Source organism: Cetorhinus maximus, chromosome 14 (assembly GCF_964194155.1).
Source record: "Cetorhinus maximus chromosome 14, sCetMax3.hap1.1, whole genome shotgun sequence".
NCBI classification, from domain to species: Eukaryota; Metazoa; Chordata; class Chondrichthyes; order Lamniformes; family Cetorhinidae; genus Cetorhinus; species Cetorhinus maximus.
The window spans coordinates 100123525-100144972 of record NC_135892.1 but is presented as its reverse complement, the minus strand read 5'-3'; the positions used below and the strand labels follow the sequence as shown (position 1 = coordinate 100144972).

The 21448-nt window shown below is 43.9% G+C and overlaps 1 protein-coding gene across 6 annotated transcripts in view; it reads right to left on the bottom strand.

Moving 5' to 3' along the window:
• rasgrp3 (RAS guanyl releasing protein 3 (calcium and DAG-regulated)) overlaps window positions 1-21448 on the bottom strand; it is a 79353-nt gene that overhangs the window by 22642 nt on the left and 35263 nt on the right. For 3 of the 6 annotated variants that reach the window (XM_078557336.1, XM_078557338.1, XM_078557337.1), the window contains exons 5-10: window positions 17946-18077; window positions 15928-16078; window positions 14222-14395; window positions 3083-3199; window positions 1639-1914; window positions 1113-1193 (exon numbers count right to left, since the gene is read on the bottom strand). In XM_078557336.1, coding sequence (XP_078413462.1) covers window positions 1113-1193; window positions 1639-1914; window positions 3083-3199; window positions 14222-14395; window positions 15928-16078; window positions 17946-18077 — 931 coding nt within the window. The remainder of the gene's footprint in view (window positions 1-1112; window positions 1194-1638; window positions 1915-3082; window positions 3200-14221; window positions 14396-15927; window positions 16079-17945; window positions 18078-21448) is intronic. The other 3 variants (XM_078557339.1, XM_078557340.1, XM_078557341.1) reach the window with 2 other exon arrangements.

Sequence of the window (21448 nt, the reverse complement as noted above, 5' to 3'; positions counted from 1 at the left end):
TTATGCCAAGAGCAAGCAGAATAGTCAGCTTTTTTTTCAAAAAGAAAAAAAATTTGACCCATTCAACAACTTTAAGAGGTCCCCATGAGCGGGATTTGCAAAGCCCCAGGAAATGACAGCGAGGCAGCGGCATAAGATCTCTGCTGCTTCCCGGGGCTGTCAGCGGTGGGTTGGGGGGTGGGGGGGGGGGGGGGGGGGGGTGATAGGGAGGACTAAAGTTCAAATGTCATCAAGAGGGGAGATGTGGGTGGTGGGGGATCCCCATCCCAGGAGCTCCAGCTAGCCTGTCTCGGGACCGGCTAATTTCTGGACATCGGAACGCCAAGTGAGTGGAGATGTGCCAAGCAAATGTGGGTCCCAACAGGAGTGCCAGGGCCAGGAAAACAGCCCTAAGGAAAGGGGACATGTTTTCTCTTAGGTTTTCTCCATCAGTTCCTCACACAGAGGAACCGGACAGGGTCAGTTGGGAAACAGGTGTTGTAGGGGCAAAGAAGGACTTCTTCCCAAATGCCAAGCATTGGCTGGTTTCTTCAGCTACATGGGGCACGCAGACACTGGAAAAACATCCCCAGTGCCACCTGTGTGACTTCTGACTCAGGCAAGAGTGCAAACCATTGAACCAAGGCTGACTGTTGTCAGAAAGCCTATTCTAATTGATGGTCATCTAATTTATTGGACATCATTGTAGCACTCTTCCTCTGAGTCACAAGGTTCTTGGTTCAAGTTGCACTCCAGGACTTGAGTACAAAAATCCATGCTGACACCTGAGTGCAGTACTGAAATGCTGCAGTGTTGCAGATGTCATCTTTCGGATGAGGCATTAAATCGGGATACAGTTTGTCTGCTTGGGCGAACGTAAAAGATCCCATGGCACAATGAGCAGCAGGGGAGTTATCCCTAGTGTCCTGGCCAATATTTAACCCTCAATTAACGTTCACAATGAAAACAGACTACCTGGTCATTATCACATTGCTGTTTGTGGGAGCTTTGTGGGTGTAAAATTGGCTGCCATGTTTCCCCCATTACAACAGTGACTGCACTTCAGAAGTGCTCTGTTAGCTGCAAAGTGCTTTGAGATGTCCGGTGATCATGAAAATGGAAACTCTACTCACCGTCGCTTTAGGATTCCTGGGTTCTCGGAGTAATGACAATTCATAAATTTCGTCCTCTGTATAATATAAATCCAGGGAAAGCTGTGCAAAATACACAAGTAGAAGGGTCTCTAAGGGTCACTTAAACATCACACAATATTATAATTATAATCCCCGATTTGCGTATCTTAACTATGCACCCACCCTGAAACTACATGAGGTCGGTGGGCGTAGCTGGAGCAGGAAGGGGGCAGGGGGATGGGTAAATTCAGCGCCACAATCTATGGAGTGTTACCACCCTGTTACTGCTCAGGAGTGGGTGTGGTTGGGGGGGAGGGGCAGTGAAAAATCAGCCCCAGTGTATCCAAAATAGCTTAAGCTTCAGATATTGTAGTCACATATTACACCTACATAGATACATGCAGACAGACACTCGTGTGTATATGTGTGCATACATGTATACATACACCCATGCACAGATATATAGATATCACACACTTACAGATATATACGTACATATACACACTCTTAATTGATATAAACTTACCGTCAAGAGGTGTATTAAATCCATATTTGGTTCTAAGTGAGGATTTGCATCCTGAAGTGAAACCAGTTCATTAAATGTAACATACAATTGCTGCATTTTAACAATGTTCACTTTATTATCATCTATCCAGTCTGGGAAAGCTACATGGACAGCAATCAGGTCTTTCAAGTGAACGCCCAGGATTGGAATCTTGAAGCCCTCACATTCGGCAAAGGTCTTTCGATAGTTGCAGTAGTTTCCATTTGAAGAGACCAGTTCAGTCATTTCGTTCCAGGCCTGGTAAAGAAAATGGAAGCAAAAATGTGGAAGTAGATAAAGAAAAGTATTTTTTTTATATTTAAAAAAAAACTAAATACAGAAGCTCACATTAAATCAAGTGGGAACTTATCCATTTTAAATAGTTTGGCAGAGTTTGCCAGATAGACCTACATATTGAAAGATTCTCAGCGTTTCTGTAAACACCCCAACTATGGGTACATCTGATTTTGTATATAAACATGGATAGAGCAGGGTATTACACTCTGGACATGGTAGTTCTTATGAATAGAGAAATTGTTATCTCATTTCAGCTGCTTCCATTAGGTATACACATGTAAGCAGTGGAAAGGAACTAATTACATATTTTAAATAATAAATACATGAACAAATTCATGCATACAAAACAAAGTGACCCAAGCAGGCCTGCAGCTCATTGGGCAGGAGCCACTTTAATTGATAGGCCTACTCTAACTCATGGAAGAAGGAGAAATGAGATGCGTTTCCCTTAATTTTCTGTGCTCAAGAGCAATAAAATAAAAGGGAAACATGTTCATGATAAATTCCTATCCAAAGATTGCTAAGTGAGATAGAGAGGAGACACGTGTTCTTTAAGGTCAAAGCCAGTCTAGGCTTGGACAGTGACTCAGCTTTCAAAGAAACACCGTCCAAGTATAATTTGCTATCGGGCTAAAAATAAAACCACCTTTTCCCTTCTATCATACTTGTTATGAAAGGGGATACAAGATCAGCTCGTATTGTGGCAAGAACTACTTCAAATCTTTATCCATTTGTTCAACTAACAATTGTAAATAAACCAGTTTGTGGATTCAACCTGGTCTCACCTTGTGTAAAAGCGTGAATCGATCTTCCTTGCAGAAGATTGAAGGACACATGGAAACGTGTGATAAAATCAGGATACCCAGTAAATATAACAAAACCCTATTGTTACACCCCTCGGAGTTATGTGACCATGTAACCAGACAGATAGTGGCCAGTAACGAACAAACTTCTGAATTTATGAGAATATCCAAGGGAGACTTGAAATTTGTATCAATTAGCAGTCGGAGATTAATTAGGCTTGGCACAATCCATTGGAGGGCAGATAGTAAGAAATAGAAGCAATGGGCCAAATGGCTAATTTCCTACCCATTCTTTCTTGTACTTTTAATGAGACTTTTTACTTTACCTTTGTAACTTCAGGAGCAAGGTGTGAACAAGTTTCCTTCAGGCGGGATATGGCACTATGGCTTAAGCCTCCTACGACAGCCATCAGCGTATTGAAGTTCTGGAGCTGGAGTAAATTCTGAAATAGATGTAATAGAATACAAGGCTGCTTGTGTGAAAGATGTAGCAACACCACCTCCACAGCACATTCAAAAATATAGTGACTGGCCAGCAATTGTACAGAACGCTTGCCCACCGCAGTTTAACGTTCCCCGTGTATTCAGGGGTCGAGTTATCAGGACAGAAATTCTTAGTGTGACAAAATCTTGACACAGCCGGATGACGCCATTTTCTTGAGCAGAACTGGATCACGTGCCACATGGAACATGCTGAGAAATAGGGTTAATGGATTTAGAATTTAAAACATAAACATGGGAATATAGCAACATAGGAACAGATGTAGGCCATTCAGCCCCTTGCATTTGTTCGATGCTATTCAATTAGATTCAAGGCTGACCTACACCTAAACTCCATCTACCCACCCTGGTTCTGTAACCCTTAATGCTCCCGCCTAACAAAAAAAATCTCTCAATCGCAGTTTTGAAAGTTTCAGTTCACTCCCAGCCTCCACAGCTTTTTGAGGGGGAAAAAGAGAGTTCCAGATTTCCACTACCCTTTGTATGGAAATTGTATTTCCTGACATCACCCCTGAACAGTCCAGCGCTAATTTTAAGGTTATATCCCCTCGTTCTGGACTCTCCCACCAGATAAAATAGTTTGTCTCTATCACGATAATCATCGTAAACACCCCAAAAGATCACCCCGTCATCTTCTATATTCAAGGGAATACAAACCCTCTCTATGCAATTAGTCCTCATAATGATTTGTAGCAGTCCATGGTTAATTTAAATGCAGTGCCTCAGCTAAAGAAGCTAATTAAATAACACGTACACTTGCGCATCATCAGTAAACAGGCCAAACACAGAAACATTTGTGCAAATAAAGTACACACACAGGATACTAGTGAGGAGTATATCCTCAGATATTTTGCCTATATCACAGAAAATGGCAAATTTAACTACATTTGCTGATACTGACTGCGTTATTGATAATGGATTAATACAAAAGCATGCTTACCGTGCAGCTAATGAAAACACTGAGGTACAATGATTGAATAGGTAATAAGAGATACATACATGAATATATTGACTATCACACTGCTAAGCTATGTATGCTGCCACACTTCTAACTAGAAACAATTACCAGTACAGGGTTTGTTGTCCTTAAAACATTCTGAATAGGTAGCTGTCAGTCAAACTGGAAAAGCTATTCTTTTGTGACACGCTATCTTTAACTTTGTTTTCTGAACCAAACAATAAGGTTCTTTGTCCAGTATTCCTTTTAACAAATGGCACTCCAATATTAGATTCCAGTCAGCTTGCCAATTCTTTATGATGTTGTATCGCTGGTGCACACTATAAAAATCTTTCACATTCTGTTACTCTGTGGACTCGCCTGGGAAAGACTAGCTCTTGGGATTGCTGAGTTGATGGTCAGATAAGAGAACTGGGGTGAACTAATCCTCACATAACCTAGATCTTTTAACTTTAAAGTCATGGCTCCATAACATCGCCTGACTTCGCCCGTGTCTCGGGTCATCCACTACTGAAACCCTCATCCATGCCTTTGTTACCTTTAGGCTTGACTATTTGAATGTTTTCCTGGCTGGTATGCCTCCATAAACTTGAGGTCATCCAAAATTCTGCCACCCATGTCCTTACTCGTACCCGGTCCAGTCCAGTCCACATAATTCTCCTGCGCTCACTGAACTAGTGGTTCCCTGTCAAACGGTACCTTGATAATAAAATCCTCATAACTGTTTCCAATTCCTTCGTGGTTTCACCCATCCCTATCTCTGTAATCTTCTCCAGCCCCACAATGCCACAAAATTATCAGTGCTCCTCTAATTCTGGCCTCTTGGCAATCCCCAATTTTAATTGCTCCACATTTGTTGGCCAGGCCTTCAGCTGCCTGGGCCTGAAGCGCTGGAATTGTCTCTCTAAACATCTCTGCCTCTGTTACCTCACTTGCCTCCTCAAGACGCTCCTTAAAACCTACCTCTCTAACCAAACTGTTGGCCAGTTGCCCTAATATAGTCTTTGACTCAGTGTCTAAGTTTCACACTTCACTCCTTTGAATCGCTTTGGGAGGCATTATTAAAGGTGCTATTTAAAAATAAATTGTTGTTGTTCTTGATAGGTTATCAACTGGAAAAGGAGAACAAAGGTCACAAAAGTCTCCCCAAAACAAGTTTGATGGAAGTACAAGTCAGGAGTGTGATGGAATACTTCCCACAACACTCAAGAAGATGGACACCGTCCAGGACGGAGCAGCCCACTTAACTGGCACATCCACAAACATTCACTCCCTCCACCACTGACGCACAGTAACAGCAGTGTGTACCATCTGCAGGAATACACCAAGACTCCTTTGACAGCACCTTCCAAACCCACGACTAATACCATTTTGAAGGACAAGGGCAAGAGATAGGTGGGAACACCACCACCTGGAAGTGCCCCTCCAAGCCACTCACCATCCTGACTTGGAAATATATCTCCGTTCCTTCACTGTCGCTGGGTCAAAATCCTGGAACTCCCTTCCTCACAGCAGTGTGTGTGCACCTACACCACATGAACTGCAGCGGTTCAAGAAGGCAGCTCACCACCACCTTCTCAAGGGCAACTAGGGATGGGCAATAAATGCTGGCCCAGCCAGCGAAGACCACATCCCATGAAAGAATGAAAAAAAAAAGGTGGTTCTGGAACTCCGTAAGAAAGCAGCACGGGACGATAACAAGTACAAACAGGCACTAATGGCATTAAAGGCTGAAAATCCATCAGACTTCAACTTTCCCAAAACCTTAGTTACCTTCAATTGCTTTAATTTATTTGTTCACAGGATGTAAGCGTCACTGGCTAGGCCAGCATTTCTTGCCTATCCGTTCCTAATTACCCTCGAGATGGTGGTGGTGAGCCACCTTCTTGAACTGATGCAGTCTGTGCGGTATAGGTGCCCCCAAGGATGCTGTTAGGAAGGATTTCAGGATTTTGTTCCAGGATTTTGATTCAGCAATTGGGAAGGAACAGTGATATAGTTCCAAGTCAGGATGACTCAGAGGGGAAGGTGCAGGTGTTGGTGTTCCCATGCATCATTTAAAACGAACTTGTCCGATCCCAGCAATCCGATTGGCAATAAACAAGTTGAGACAGCAAATTCAGCTTAGAGAGTTAGAGTGCTATAAAGATGTCATCAGTATGATTTATTCAAACAGCTCCTTCACCAGTGACATTGGGAAATCACAGCCGCAGTAAAACTCTACAACCTGCCAACAAGAAGATACAACGCTAAGACTCACGAAAATGGAGGGTAAGTGTTCTCGATTTTTCCCCCCAGGACTTGTTGAGCTGATATCACAATGCAGCGCACCCTTTTTGTGGAGCAAAAGGCATTCTATCAAGATTAGTGAGAAGGGTACACACGCTGGCTTCCAAATTCAATGACACCATTCCCTGTTTAGCAGGCTCTAAGTGGGCGACTAAGCCTCCAATGTTTTGTACTGTATACACAAGATAACACACAGTTTGCATTGTGTTAAAGGCAGTAGCGGAATGTGAAAAGTTGAGATGACATCTTTTGCTCTTTTATTAGGTCCTTTCCATAGACTTAAGGGGCCTCCCCAGTAAAAGTGGGCTGTCCAGAGCATTCTGCAAAACCAGCTCTAAATGCGGCCTTGTGAAGCGACCATAAATCCCAAACCACAAATCATGTGACTTTTGCCATTTGGACTACAGACAGTATCAAGTCTCTGGAGAAAAATTAATTAAATACGAGCATGGGGAGGGAACCACACAGCCATTTGTGGAACTCACACATCCCATTGTGTAAGGATGGGCTAACACCTAAGAATTGTGGGGTTTTCAGACTGCCCGTCTCCATGGTTCATGCTGGACAAAAGAGAAGAACAAAACTCAATGGCCACTATCGACTTCTTATTGTATGACAATGGCCTCCCCCATCCAAACGAGACTGGGTGGGCCTCAGAAGTATTAATCTAGCAGTCATGAGATCGAAGCTGGTTTCAGGGACTCCACCCTTATTATCCCAAGGCTCAGCAGAACCCTGAGAGCCATCAGTCATCAGCCAGTCTGCGAACCAGACTCTAAAACTAGCTGCAGCACATCAAGCAGCCAAATTGCTGGAACATGAAACAGATAAGGTTACCTTAGCCAAAATTCGTCTAGAAGAACGAAGGCCAGAGTTAGAGTTTCAGGAGGAAAGGGAGGAGGAGAGAATCCCAGGAATGAGAATAGGAGCAAGCTTTCCAGCTGGAGAACCTGGAGAAAGAATTACAAGCACAAAAGGATAGGGAACTAAGGCAGATTGAAGCAGCCAGGGAAAACACCGTTACATAGTGGGGGGTGCCACTGGTAATTTAACGACCCTAGCTCAGAAACTAGTTTTGATTTCTTAAAGCGTTCCCGACTAGTGTCCCAGTTTGAAGAGGAGGATGTGGAAGCCTTCTTCATGGTCTTGGAGAAGCGGGCAAATCAGTTAAAGTGGCTGGCAGAGTCCTGGACTCTCCTCATGCCAGGCCAGCTGGTAGGAAAAGTCTGTAAGGTCTACTCTATGCTGCCTTCAGACAGCTCTGCAAATTATGACAGACAAATGCTGCTATCCAAAGTGCCAATGAACTTGTACCAGAGGTGTACCGCCAACAATTCTGGAACTCTCATGAAAAGCCCACACTAAATTTCCTCAAATTCAAGAGAACTAAACCGGTGGGTGTGAGCACTAAAAATTGATTGTACCTACGACAGATTAAGGGAAATAATTTTGTTGAAGTAGTATAAGCCAGTCTGAGAACCAGTTTACTACTGAATATTTATTTGGAATACACACTCTAAGGGTAAGAAAGGACACATCTCTTTCCATACAAAACACACTGATTATGGGAAGTAAAAAAGCAAACACATTCTGTCCGTGACATAACTTTTTAAAAAAACTTATGCTATTGGTTTTTACAAGAAGTATTCCCAAAGTCATATATGAACAAAAACTTGTATTTATATAGCACTTTTCAGTACCTCAGGACATCTCAAAGTGTTTTACAGCCAATAAGGTGCAGTCACTATTCTAATGGAGAAAATGCAGCAGCTAATCTGTACACAATAAGCTCCCAAAAGCAGCGATGTAATAATGACCAGGCTACCAGGAGTTTTTTTGTTTTAAGTGGTGTTTGTTGAGGGATAAATATTGACTAGACCTCTGGTCATATCTCCACTGCTCTTCTGCCACAGGATCTTCTATGTCCACCTTACTGTCTGATCTGAAAGGAAGCAGCAACTCCTCCAATGCTGCATTGGAGGTTCACACTGAATTTGGCGCTCAAGTCACTGAAGGGGGACTTAAGCCTACAAAGTTTTGAACCAGAGATAGCAGTGCTACCGACTGAGTCACAGCTGATACAATGGCGGCAAGCTGCTAATCTGAAGCTTCCTCCTCAATTGAAATTTTCCAGGGAATAGCAGCCGGCTAGTGTGAAGGTTTATGCTTTGAGACAGTTATGATGTTCCCTGGTGTGAATGCATTAACTGGCATCACCTTCAGAACTGTCAGAGGAAGGAATTAAAGTGGGAAGTTGGGTTGGGTTTTACTTAGTTCAAAAAATAATTACACTGATGTTTACCCCTAGAATTAAAATAAGTTCCAAAATGTTGGCAAATATGCTAGTCACATGTCAAACAAGAAGTTTCAACGGGGTAGGGGACAGACCCTCCTTCCTTTTATATCTCTCACCCTCCGAATTCACATCCGCTTTCGACAATTTTTAAACCCACCATTGCTACAAACTTCACCTTTCTTTAAACATATTCAAAGCTGGCACATGCATAATACACTGAATGGCTTCCTTCAGGGTTATGGTATTCCACAATTTCATGAGGCTATACCTGCAAGTTAAGCTACAAGTTTATAACCTTGTGTTTTCAGACTAACTCCTTGGGCTGGATTTTTCTGGACCACCCTCCACCCCTCCCAACCCCCAAAGGAAAAGCTTTGTTTGAGGATTTTAGCTCCAAATCATTCGAACATATATTACACATCCCTATCTGTGTCACTTCTCCCCATTTCCTTACCTCTGGCCGGTTTCCTGCAATGTGACATAACACAAACCAGAGGAGAAAATGGAGGAAACACCCAGGAACAAACAGAGGAACACTCCACTAACTGTTCAGCTAAAGGTCAGATAAAAAGCCATAACTTTCCCCATCCAATCTTATCTAATGACACATCACAGATTGCCACAATCATTCAATGTGTTGTTCCATCAGCAAATGTAACCAGATAAACTTCCTACTCATTAATTATGGTGTATTACATTTAGGTTTTAATTTTTTTTTAAACAGAAAATGTATTGAGTACAAAAGTTCCTTTAACTCTGCCCATTCTATATTGGCTGTACATGAACAGCAACAATACATTAACACCTTGTTATATTCAAATCTTACAAAAAGAGTGGCAAAGTACATAGAAAGTCAGAAAAGACCATTCCATCCATCAAGGCTTCTTCATCTAGAGTTCACATACTGTATAGAGATTACTCCAAGCAAACAAGGTCCAATCAGTCCATGTTAGTGTTTCGCTTCCATACAGGCTGTAGTCCTAATTCACTGACCTACCTTGTTCCCATAACCTTTTAACTGTTTTTCCTTCAACTGTTAATAGAATCTATTTTTCAATGTTGACATGGTCATTGTTTCAATCACCAACTCTGTAAGTGCATTCCATATCCTCACAACTTACCCTTTTATAGCATTTCTCCCGCTTGCCGTTTGAAAGCTCTTGCATGTAATCTTATATCCCTGTCCCCCTGTTCTAAACCCGTTTAATTCCAAAAACAGTCTCTTTCTGTCCACTGTACTAATTTAAACATCTCTACAGAATCATCCGTAATTCCTTCTGTTCTAAAAGCAGGTTATTCCATTATGGACTCTGTTCCCCTAGCCACTACTTGTAGATTTCTGACTTAATGGAACACAAAGTTTCCTTAGCTCCTCTGAAAGAAAACGAACGGAATTTAATATCTGCATAAGCCTCAGAGTAGTTTAACACCCTCAATACTATTTAATATCTATAACCCTCAATGTTTTTTTAATACCTTTTCTTTATTCATTCATCAGATGTGAGCGTCGCTAGCAACACCAACATTTGTTACCCTTCCCTAATTGCCCTTGAGGTGGCGTCGGTGAGCCGCCTTCTTGAACTGCAGCAGTCCATGTGGTGTAAGTACACCCACAGGGCTGTTAGGGAGGGAGTTCCAGGATTTTGACCCAACGACAATGAGGGATCAGTAATAGAGTTCCAAGTCAGCATGGACAGGAACTTGCAGATAGTGTTGTTCCCATGCACTTGATGCCCTTGTCCTTCTAGGTGGTAAAAGTCATGGGTTTGGAAGGTGCTGTCAAAGGAGCCTTGGTGAGTTGCTTGTTAATCCTCAATTCTCAGTCTCAACAGATAACATTAAGTAAATATTTTGTGACAAATACACATTGGCTAACATTTCCCTCAGAGCTGCTCCCAATCTAAAGCAGTAAATTCTGGAAACATTACAAAATTGGAATCAATTCTGAGGAAATTCCTGGCCATTATAAAGGACATGTTCCGTGATCTGCCTCTTTACTGATGAGGCCTTGGGCTCCCTCCCTTGGAGGGGCAGGTTGCCACTCTGATTGTGGCACCTTATCAGGGCAGCCATCTCCATTGGTCCACACCTGTGAAGGCCAACCCAAGTATTAAACTGACTCTCTCTGTGGAATTTGGGAAAGGGACAATGCCTGGGGAAAATTATGAGCAAAAGTCCTGGCCCACAGAACCTCCACCTGCCTCCTGCCCTATTTATTTGGGGGCAACTTTAGCCCAGGGATTTCGACAACCACTTGCTGAGGTAATGCATGTTTTAGTCCACAATTTTGCGCCTCTTTTTTTGATAACTATACATTGAGTGAATAATTTAAGATTTTCTGAAGAGATGGAGAAATACTTTGATGCATGTGGAATGGAACGTTAGATAGGCCCGAGGGAACACAATTGTTCTTGCAGAACCAAGGAAAGCAACTGAGCAGGGCTGAACCTAAGTGACATGATGATGAATAGATTCACTGTGGAGTTTTATCGAATTATCTCCAGGAATCAGAGAGAAAATACACAAAGTTGATTTCAGGAGATCAGGTGAGTTGGGCAGATTCCCCAAATGTGAAAATTGCTACAATTCTGTCCACCCCTGCTCCCCAGCCCTTGGATTTTGGGGCATTTGTCTCCTTTGCTCTCTGCTATTATCCTAAGACCCTTTTCTGGAATGGGTGGGTTGTCTAATGAGGAGAAGGTTAGAAAGGCTAGGCTTGTATCCACTAGAGCTTAGAAGAGTAAGAGGCAACCTGATTAAAACATATAAGATCCTGAGGGGTCTTGACAGGGTGGATGTGGAATGGATGTTTCCTCTTGTGGGAGAATCCAGAACTAGGGATCTTTGTTTAAAAATAAGGGTCACCCATTTAAGACAGAGATTTCTCTCAGAGGGTTCTGAGTCTTTGGAACTCTCTTCCTCAAAAGGCAATGGAAGCAGAGTCTTTGAATATTTTTAAGACAGAGGTAAATAGATTTGTGATAAGTAAGGGGATGAAAGGTTAGCAGGGGTGGGTGGGAATGTGCAGTTCAGGTTACAATCAGATCGCCATGGTCTTATTGAATGGTGGAGCAGGCTCGAGGGGCCGAGTGGCCTACCCCTGCTCTTAAATCATACGCTCGTATGCGTGTTTGTCCTTCAGCTCGATTTCTATCATGTTCATGTACCTTCGGTTTCCCTTCAAATCCATTCACATGCAGACCTTGGCCTATTACTCCCATTTATCCTATTTGAATTCCTCTTTGACCCTTGTACTCTTTTCTTCTCCTGTGCCTCTCAGCAAGCTATGCCACCTTTTCTCCCTCTCCCCACCTAACATTACTCCGCAGTTACCTACTCTTATCCCAGGCTCGCAAAGTGAGCGCACACAAAACCTCTCCCTGCATCTCCCTCAGATGACTATTCCATTTCACCCACACAGACAGAGTTATGTTCTCATTTTGTCAGATGTTAAAAACAAGTATACTGTTTGTTTGGCTCCAGGTGAGACCTTGTCCACCTGAATGTTAAAAAATGGTTAGCTTTCTGACTCCTGACAATAACGTTTGCCCTTCAAAAGGAAAAACAAAAAGGTTATAATTTCCCAGAGTTTCCAGTCCCTTACTCCCACATGCTCTATTTGTGCCTATAGAGGATCAGTGAGGAAATGCCCGGTTCACCAATAATTACAGGCTATGGCCAAAATTTAACGCCTTCCCCCACGGTGAGTTTGCTGGCTGGGGGCATTTAATCTGGTGGGAGGGTGGCAAGTGAGGACCCTGCCACCTTCCCACTTCTGCCCTGATTAAGTCCATGGTGGGAAGACTCATGGGCAGCCTTCCTGACCCACTGCCAATTGAGGCTCTAAAGTGGGCAACTGATGTACACTTTCAAGACCTTATCCCGCTGCCACTGATATTTACCCAGCGGCAGGTCCGCGAGTCGCCATGTGAGGAGCTTGTAAAGGCAAACCCTGTTGGGGTTGCTTCCAGGGTGGGGTCCCTTGTTCAAAGGCACTCAGTGCCTGATTGAGGGACCCAGCATTGGGAAGAGGGGGGCGGTGCTGCTAAGAACCATCCCCACACTTGCTGCTGAATCCCCTTCCCTCTCCCCCTACAACCCTGTAATCCCCCTTGCTCCATCACTCACCTGTGGCCCAAGTCCCTCAGCGATCCTGGGCCTTGGCTGGTTGCATTACTGGCTGCAGCCACTGCCTCCTCAGTGGCACTGCTGAGCAATGAAGAGCTGCCAGCCTCTGATTGGCCACTCTCCTGGCCCTTGATCCCAGGAAGGCCCAGCACTGCCCAGCTAAGTGTTTGACTAGCACGTAATATGGTGGGCCTTCCAGAAAAGAGGTGACCTAGAGCTCTCGCTGACAGGTGAGAATTTTGGCTACATCAGTAAGGCAGCCTATTTCTACTTCCATTCTTACCTCAGCCTTGCCTGTGTTGAGACACAGCTTATCACCTCAACAACATTTGCTCTCTGGCTTCCTGAGCTTAGAAAACTCCAAATCACACAGAACTCTGCCACTTGCAACCCGACCTTCTTAAGTCCTACTCACCTACCACCCAGGTGTTTGATGACCTCGTCTGACTCCCCAATGCACCAAATTCAAAATCTTCATCCTCACTTAGAAATCCCTCCAAAGAGTCATCCCATCTACCTATTCCATCTGATTGAGCCCTGTCAGAGCTACATCCTGCTCTCTCCGAGTCTGGATTCTCCTCTCCAGCATGGGTGACAGAGGCTTCATGTGTTTCATCCCCTCAAATTCCTTTCCTAAACCTCTCTGCCAACTCTCCCCAAACTTCAGAAACCTCAAAACTTATCTCTTCAACCTTATCTTTGATCGCTTCCTCTCAGTTCGTGCTCAGTGTCCATCACCTCTTTTGTGAGGTCCCGTGTGGGGTTTAGCTATGAAATGTGCTGAGACTGTCGGATCATCTCAGGCAGGACTACGTTTTGTGAATCTCAAATTGTAGTATCTTAATGTAACTTTGGCTTTAACTGCAGACAGTTTTAGACTATGGAAAAGTTTTCAAGAAGTAACTGGTTTGCAGAACAATTTTTGAGGTCTGCACAGTTTCCTTGTGATGAATTGTCAAACAATGTACCAGTGGAATGAGATGGAGGTGAACTACTTTTTCCATTGGTAGGAAAACCACTACTGGAACCATACAAGGAGGCCAGTCTATGGTGCCAATGCCAGGTCTCTACTGGAGTAATCCAAAACTAATCCCCCCCAGCCTTGCTCTCCCTATGGCCCTGCATCATCCGAAATGTTTAGCAGTTCTTCCCTAAGGAATGCAACATTAACTGTGACTTAAGTGCACCGCTTAAATACTTTCTGATTGAGACGGAGCTACACACACAAGCGGGAACACAATGGGAGATTGTGTAACCAATATAACCACAAGAATTGTTGCTTCTATTACTCACCTGGGCCACATTAATGAACTTGGTGATGACCTCTGCCCTTTGCACAGGTGTCTGCTTGCTAAGAACCATCAACTGGAGCCACTGGGAAATGCCATTAAACAGTGCGATGGATCTCTCCAGGGTTGGATTATTCATTAGGCAGCGATGCGTAACATAACTCTGATAATCTGTAAACTACAAGAGATCACCATTTCATGAGTTAATTAAATGTCAGGAGACTTCTCAAAGCTTGGCTTTGCTATAATATTTTTTCGATCAATAGTTGATGCCCTGTACTAGGTATGGGTCTCTGTCCTTCTTTGATTTGCCAATGTAATAGTGAATGTTTGTCTAGTCTGATTCAGGATTAGGTTGGAAGATCAACATCCCTAATTCGTGGAAATGATTAATTTTTCACAGAACCGCCATAACAAAGTATATTTTACTCTGTTATATTGATACACCACAAGTCACAAGCCTGACGATAGTTCCCTTGTTCGTGAACAAAGCAGTAAGATCAGTCTAGGTTCATTAAACAGGGTAAAACCAGCTAGTTTCAGGTCAAATCGCTGGCAATCAGGTCCCATTGTGGTGTAGACTACAACAGGCCTGCTTGCAGTCTGGACCTAGGATAAATTCACTTACTGCCTCAGGGGGGAAAAAAAAGCACTTAGGCCAGGATTTTCCAGCCCCATCGTGGCAGGACCCGCCACAGGAATTTCGGCTTGTGGCGGGCGGGGCCAGAAAATCCTGCCCTTAAGAGTTTCAGGGGTGAGTGGCATTGTAGTAAATGTCACTGGACTAGTAATCCAGAGACCCAGGCTAATGCTCGAGGGCCATGGGTTCAAATCCCACTGCGGCTGGTGGAAATTAAATGCAATTAATAAAATCTGGAATTGGAAGCTAGGTGGGATTTTCCCATCCTGCCAGTGGCGGGCATCATCGTGGGCGGGACAGGAAAATTTTGAGAGGTGACTCTTGGCCGCTCCCCAACTTTTCCTGTCCCACCCAACGATGCCCACTGCTGGTGGGAATGGAAAATCCTGGCCCTAGTCTCAGGAATGGTAACCATTGATTGTTGCAAAAACCCCATCTGGTTCACTGATATTCTTCAGGGAAGGAAACCTGTTATCATTACCCGGTCTTGCCTACATAGGACTTGAGATCCGACCCATGTGGTTTTCTCTTTACTGCCCTCTGAAATGGCCTAGAAAACCACACAGTTATAGGTGGCTCACCACCACCTGCTCAAGGGCAATGAAGACTAGGTAATAAAAACTGGCCTTGCCAGTAATGCTTGCATATTAAAAAAGAAACTGAATCCCAATCCGTAATCCTTTTAAGTGTCACTCCCAAAATGTATTTGATGACCATTCTGCATACAAAGTCAAGAAATATTGGAGATGCCGCCTTCATTCAGTAACGGTAAGAGTTGCTGGGTGAGTCTCCCAGGCCTCTCCATTGCCTGGTCAAAGCTGTGTAGGATTGGCCCTGTTTGGTTTGCTCTACCATCCGTTGTTCATGAAGTGCCTGATCTGGCAGCCCCCTCTAATGGTCCGACAATGATCAGGGATTTGTTGCATGAGGTATGAGCCATGTCAGCACAATACTCAGCATGCAAATATTTTCATTTGGGGGTTGGGGGTGGGGGGGGAGGGCAGTGGCATTTGAAAAGCATGACAATTAAATACAGCAAACCCAACTCTGTGAAGCTGAGGGTCACTAACCGATATCCGCCGAAAGGATTTATACTCCAGGAAGGAAAGGTGTTCAGCCAGCTCCAGTGGCTCTAAGTGATCGAATAACAGAGAAGCTTTCCCCTTCTTCTTGGAGATTTTTTTACGTTGAGTGACACGTCTCATCCAGTCGTAGGACGGGCTGTTGGTAAAGTAAGAGTAGCGATAATGGATTGATTAGAATCAGCAGCCTAAACTTCGCATAGCGTCACATTACCACAGTAAACAAAGAAAGATTTGCAGATATAAAGCACTTTTCACAACCAAACAACGTGAAAGGGCTTTAAAGCCAACAAAGTACTTTTGAAGTGTAGTTGCAGTCACTGTTGTAATGTGGGATACGCAACAGGCAGCCACAAACAGCAAACACCTTTACGCCACCATCAGCACCTTCTTTAGTCTTTAACACTGCATTAACACTCCCTTTGTCCTAGTGTCCATGACACCTTTGTCAATCTCTCCTTAGTTCCCATCTATCCCTAACCTTCTATCTTGCTCCACCTGCTCCATCCCCTGTTAACACAGTATAAAATCCAACACATTTTTACTTCTCTTTAGCTTTGAAGAGTCATACAGACTCAAAACGTCAACTCTGTTTCTCTCTCCACAGATGCTGCCAGACCTGCATTTTCTGATTTATTTCAGATTTCCAGCGTCCACAGAATTTTGCTTTTACCTGAAGCAGGTGATCTGGTCACTTATTTCACTGCTGTTTGTGGGAGCTTGCTGTGGATTGTCTTGAAGTGTAGCCACTGCTGTAAATGTATTTAATTAACTGTAAAGCACTTTAGGACATTGAGGTCACAAAGGGCACTACGTAAATGCAAATCTTTCTTTTTATCTTCTTTTTACCTGACATAAACTGGTAAAATCCCTAGTGCACTCATGCTGTTGTAAATGGTTCCTAGCATAAGACCTTGTCCTAAACAGATAATTCAATAAATTAGAATCTTACCAGTTAGCTGAGAAGGCTTTACAATCACAATGGTAGCGGGTGGGCACAGCAAGAGTGGGCACAGTATTTACACAGAGACATGGGGGCCTTTTAAAATTCTTAAATCAAATCAACACTGTGATCATGTACAACATGGATCTTGCAGTGATATGAATAGTCAATCCCACCACTGATTTAACCATGAACTATGGAAGCTCCTGACAATACCAGTCACACAGAGGTCACCAAGGGGACAAAACTGAACTTCGCTGCACCAGTTTTCTAGGTGGAAAATGGGTGCAAAGAAGGGCCAAGCTACGGAGCCCTCACAGCCTTGGAAACATGTCTGATGCTGTGTTGCCTTAGACACCCGTAAACGCATCCTTGGCCATCACCTAAAACCTTAGGCCTCTCGAATATACCAATAAGGGGCTTAACACCCATTTTAGAACCAAAGCTGGAAATTGGAGAAATTTTCAGACGCAAGCTTTAGTAATTCTATTTGCAATGTTTCCATAAGAACATGTTAACAAGTTTCTTTCCAGTTTAGAGTTCTCTAACACTCTGGTTTTTGGTCCATCACAACCTTGAGCCTGTTGCACCCTGAACTTCTGATATACAGATCTCCTACGCCACAGCAAAACACCACATCAATCACACGCACCGTGCACTATGTTGTTACAAAATCCGATAGCCAGGAGTGGCCGTTTGGCAATTTTCTAAGCAGCATGACCAATATCTCACATGGACTCACTTACTCCCTCCCACGTTAATGCACTCAGATTACAGAGGCAAAAGTATTTGTGCAATAGACAATGATGGCACTTGTATGTCATTCCAGAAGACAAACATGAATTTACATAGCACCTTTCCCCACCTCAGTATGCCCCAAAGCACTTTATAACCAACAAAGTAATCTTTTGAACCATAGGGGTTGTTGCATGCAAAAATGATTGTTTTAAATAAAAATTCAGTCGCTCTTAATGTACAAAAAAAATAATTTCTTCAGTCAGTGCCAGAAGTGTGTGCTGAGTGCCTGGTATTAAATCTGACAAAAGTAAAGAGGCTCTCTTACATGCTGGAGATGTCAATGAGTTTACTGTGTTCTTCACATCCCAGTTGGCTGGCCAGTTCCCGAAACTCCTCTGTCAGACGAATCAAACCTAGGTCCAAGTTAAACTCGGCAGGGAATTCGGAAATCCAGTACCTGTAAATCCACAGGCAGAAAGAAGCTTTGGTTTGACAAGCGATTGCATCAGACGGAAGGCAAGCGTCTTCACTAATAACACCACCAATCCCACCACCAATTTCCCGGGCTGATCATCATTTAGCCCCTTCGAACCTGTACAGCCAACGCAACGAGATCATGGCGAAGCGACAAACTGACTCCACCCACCTGCCTTTCTTCCCTATCCCTTAATACCTTTGGCTAACAAAAAAAAATCAATCAATCGCTGTTTATAATTAACAATTGATCCTGTATCAATTACAGTTTATGGAACAGAGTTCCAAACTTCTACAGCCCTTTGCATGAAAAAGTGTTTCCTAATCTCACTCCTCAAAGGTCTGGCCCTAATTTTTGACCCCCTTGACCTAAATCCCCTCACGAGCGGATATTGTTTTTCCCCAATCTAACCACGCCTGTTCCCCTTAATAACTTGAAAACTTTCATTAATTTGTCTAATCTTCTAGGTTTCGGGGAACACAACCCTAGCTTGTTTAATCTGTCCTTGTAGTTTTACCCTTGGAGTCTAGGTGTCATTCTAATAAACCTACACTGTACTCCTTCCAAGGGCAATATATCATTCCAAAGGCGAGGTGCCCAGGACTGCTCTGATTACTCCGGCTGTAATCTAACCAGGACTTTGTTTAGCTGAAACATGACTTCATTCGGTGCAACTGAAATGGAGGCTTTTCTAATGTTCATACATTTCCCCATTTGAACTCGTGCCGAACGTATCGGCAAGAAATCTAGATAAAGGTCAGGGCTCAACGGTAGAGCACACACCTAACAGATCCATCAGGGGTAATTAAGGAACGCAAGGTCAGAGTCAAAAACACGGGGCAGAATCTTATGTCCCACGGACAGGCGTGTGCCCAACCCAATCGCGATATTCTGGTCGGCGAGCACGCGCAAGAGTCGCCAGTGTGCCCGTCAACAATTAAGAGACCTATGAAGGCCCTTAAAGTATTAATTGAGAGAATTTTAGCTGCCCATCCAACCTCACAATTGACGGGTGGGCGAATCGGCCAGGCGGCCTTTGCATTTTTGAGGAAACCTCACCCACGGGCAGGATGGGGTTGCCGACATTTTTAAAAAAAAATATTTTGACAGAATCTTTATTATCTATATGTTCAGATAAGTGAGTCCAGTATATGAAATTTTTTTTCCCAGGATTTTAAAATCTTTATTTTTGATGTTAAAATTCTTTAGCCCCCCCCACCAAGGCAGCTCTCTGCTTTCAGGGGGCTTTCATTGCACGCTCTCCCCCCGTGCCTGCGCAGACTTCAGCGCTCGCTCTTCCCCCCCCCTCTCTCCCCACCCCAGCAGCACTGAGCCTTTCACCAATTGACGGCCAGCCAGCGTGAAATCGCAGTCGGGGGCCGATAGTGGGCACGGACTGTTTCTGGCCGCTCCCAGGCCTGCCCAACGGCCCGAAAACCCTGCCCATCGGAAACGTAAAGAGGGGACTCTTCACACACACTGCGCAGTATATCACGAAATCTTGAACCACCAAACCCAGGATTTTCCATCCAATTTACTGGCTGGAAAATCAATGGCTAGAGGTGTGCAATTTCATGATGATATGCTCCGAGCATTCGCCAGGAGTAATGAAGCAGAAAAAAATGCCCTTTATTACAGAAGCGTCGAGAAAGGCAAAACACTGGGTAGCTGTTATGGAAACGGTTTATTATTTTGTGAAACTGGCTCTTGGCCATAACAATTGGTGCTGTGCTGATTAACCTCGTCAAAAAGGAACTCCACAAATATCTGACCGGGAACAGGATTGGGCATTAGAGGGACAGCCTCTGATTAATTACTCTGTTCCGGGGCCAATGGAGGAAGAGAGCAAAGACGTATGGAAGTACCAAATGGAGGAATATTTGGAGTTTCTGGGGTTTTCCCAAGCAAGAGTAACAGGTGAAAGTCCATCGATACATCTGTTTTTTTCTTTTCATGGAAAGAACTGAGTTTTGTATCCTGTCAATGTGCACGTGTCCTGTGGGGATCCAGTTAGATGACAGGTGCATGAAGCTCCTCTAACTCCACTGGGGTTGTGCTAGAAGGGCTGTAAATTGGGGTAGGATCAATATACTCCAGGTCCCGGCCTTCTTTGGGAAATTTCATAGGGCCAGCAGTGTAGGAGGCGGCGGTGATCTAGGCTCCTGCGGTTAGTGCTTTGGCCCCGACAATCAGTGAGCATGAAACTTCAACGTGGCCCAAGTACAACTGGCCCTGTTGGATCTTACAGAGCCAGAGGGAGCCCTCTGAATGCCCCCAAATGCACCCACACCGCTTGACAGGGCATCCGTGTTGTTCATCTTGTGCACGAGGCCATAAATTCCAGTGGGAGGTGACTGGGCTGGGGAGTTAGTGTTGGGGTCCTACCCCACCCCCACCAACCACCACCAAAAACGTCCTGATTATGCTTGCCTCCTCTCTGGGGGTCTACAGCTGGACCCTGATAGGAGCCTCATAACCACCAGAGGGCGGGTCTTCGCTGACCCTGCAACAGACCCCTTAACAGATTGATTAGAATAGATCGCAAGGATGATAGCAGGCAAGCCAGCCATCATACTGTTTACTTTTGAATGTTATAATGAGCTTTAATACAATGAATGTTGCTAAGGGTTTATCTTGGGTATCATTTGCCATTCATAGAATGGTTTCCATTCATTATGCACCCATGTATGATGACCCAAGGATTGCTATCAGAATGCAGATGATCAGTAAGGAAGCTTCCCAACATCCTTTGTGACAGACACCATCAAAACATTCATTAAATTGAAGTTGCTTCTATTGATGTAGACAATGGGAGTGATGTGAGGAGCCTTGATGAGAGCTCTTGACTTCTAGAAGCTCCGTCACCTGACAAAATTTCTGTGCCCTGCCAACTGACTGCTCCTGAATTAGACCTCTCTCACCTATAAATAATGGTCACACCATCCTCCTAACAAAGGATCATCTTTGTAAAAGCACTCTCATCTCACGCTAGATACCAATCTCGGCTCCACATGCAAGTGCTGGCTGATCATTAACACTCTTTATCCGGCAAAAGATGTATCTATTCTCCAGTTAATTAACAAATCAAACACAGATGGAATTGAATAGATCTCTTATCTCAGACCGTGTTTTGCCAGGCATACAAATGCCAATGGATAAAGACTGATCTCTGCTCTATCCCTCACCTTCAATGTCTACTTCCTTCCACTTTCCTTTCTCTCTCTCTGTATTCTTCATCCAACTATATTTTGAGAAGCTGATCTCGCTTCTATTCAAAATCACTCAATAATATTGCCCCCCAAGCAGCAGGTAGATCAGCTCCCTCCTGCTGCATGTGTGCATGTAAGGACAGG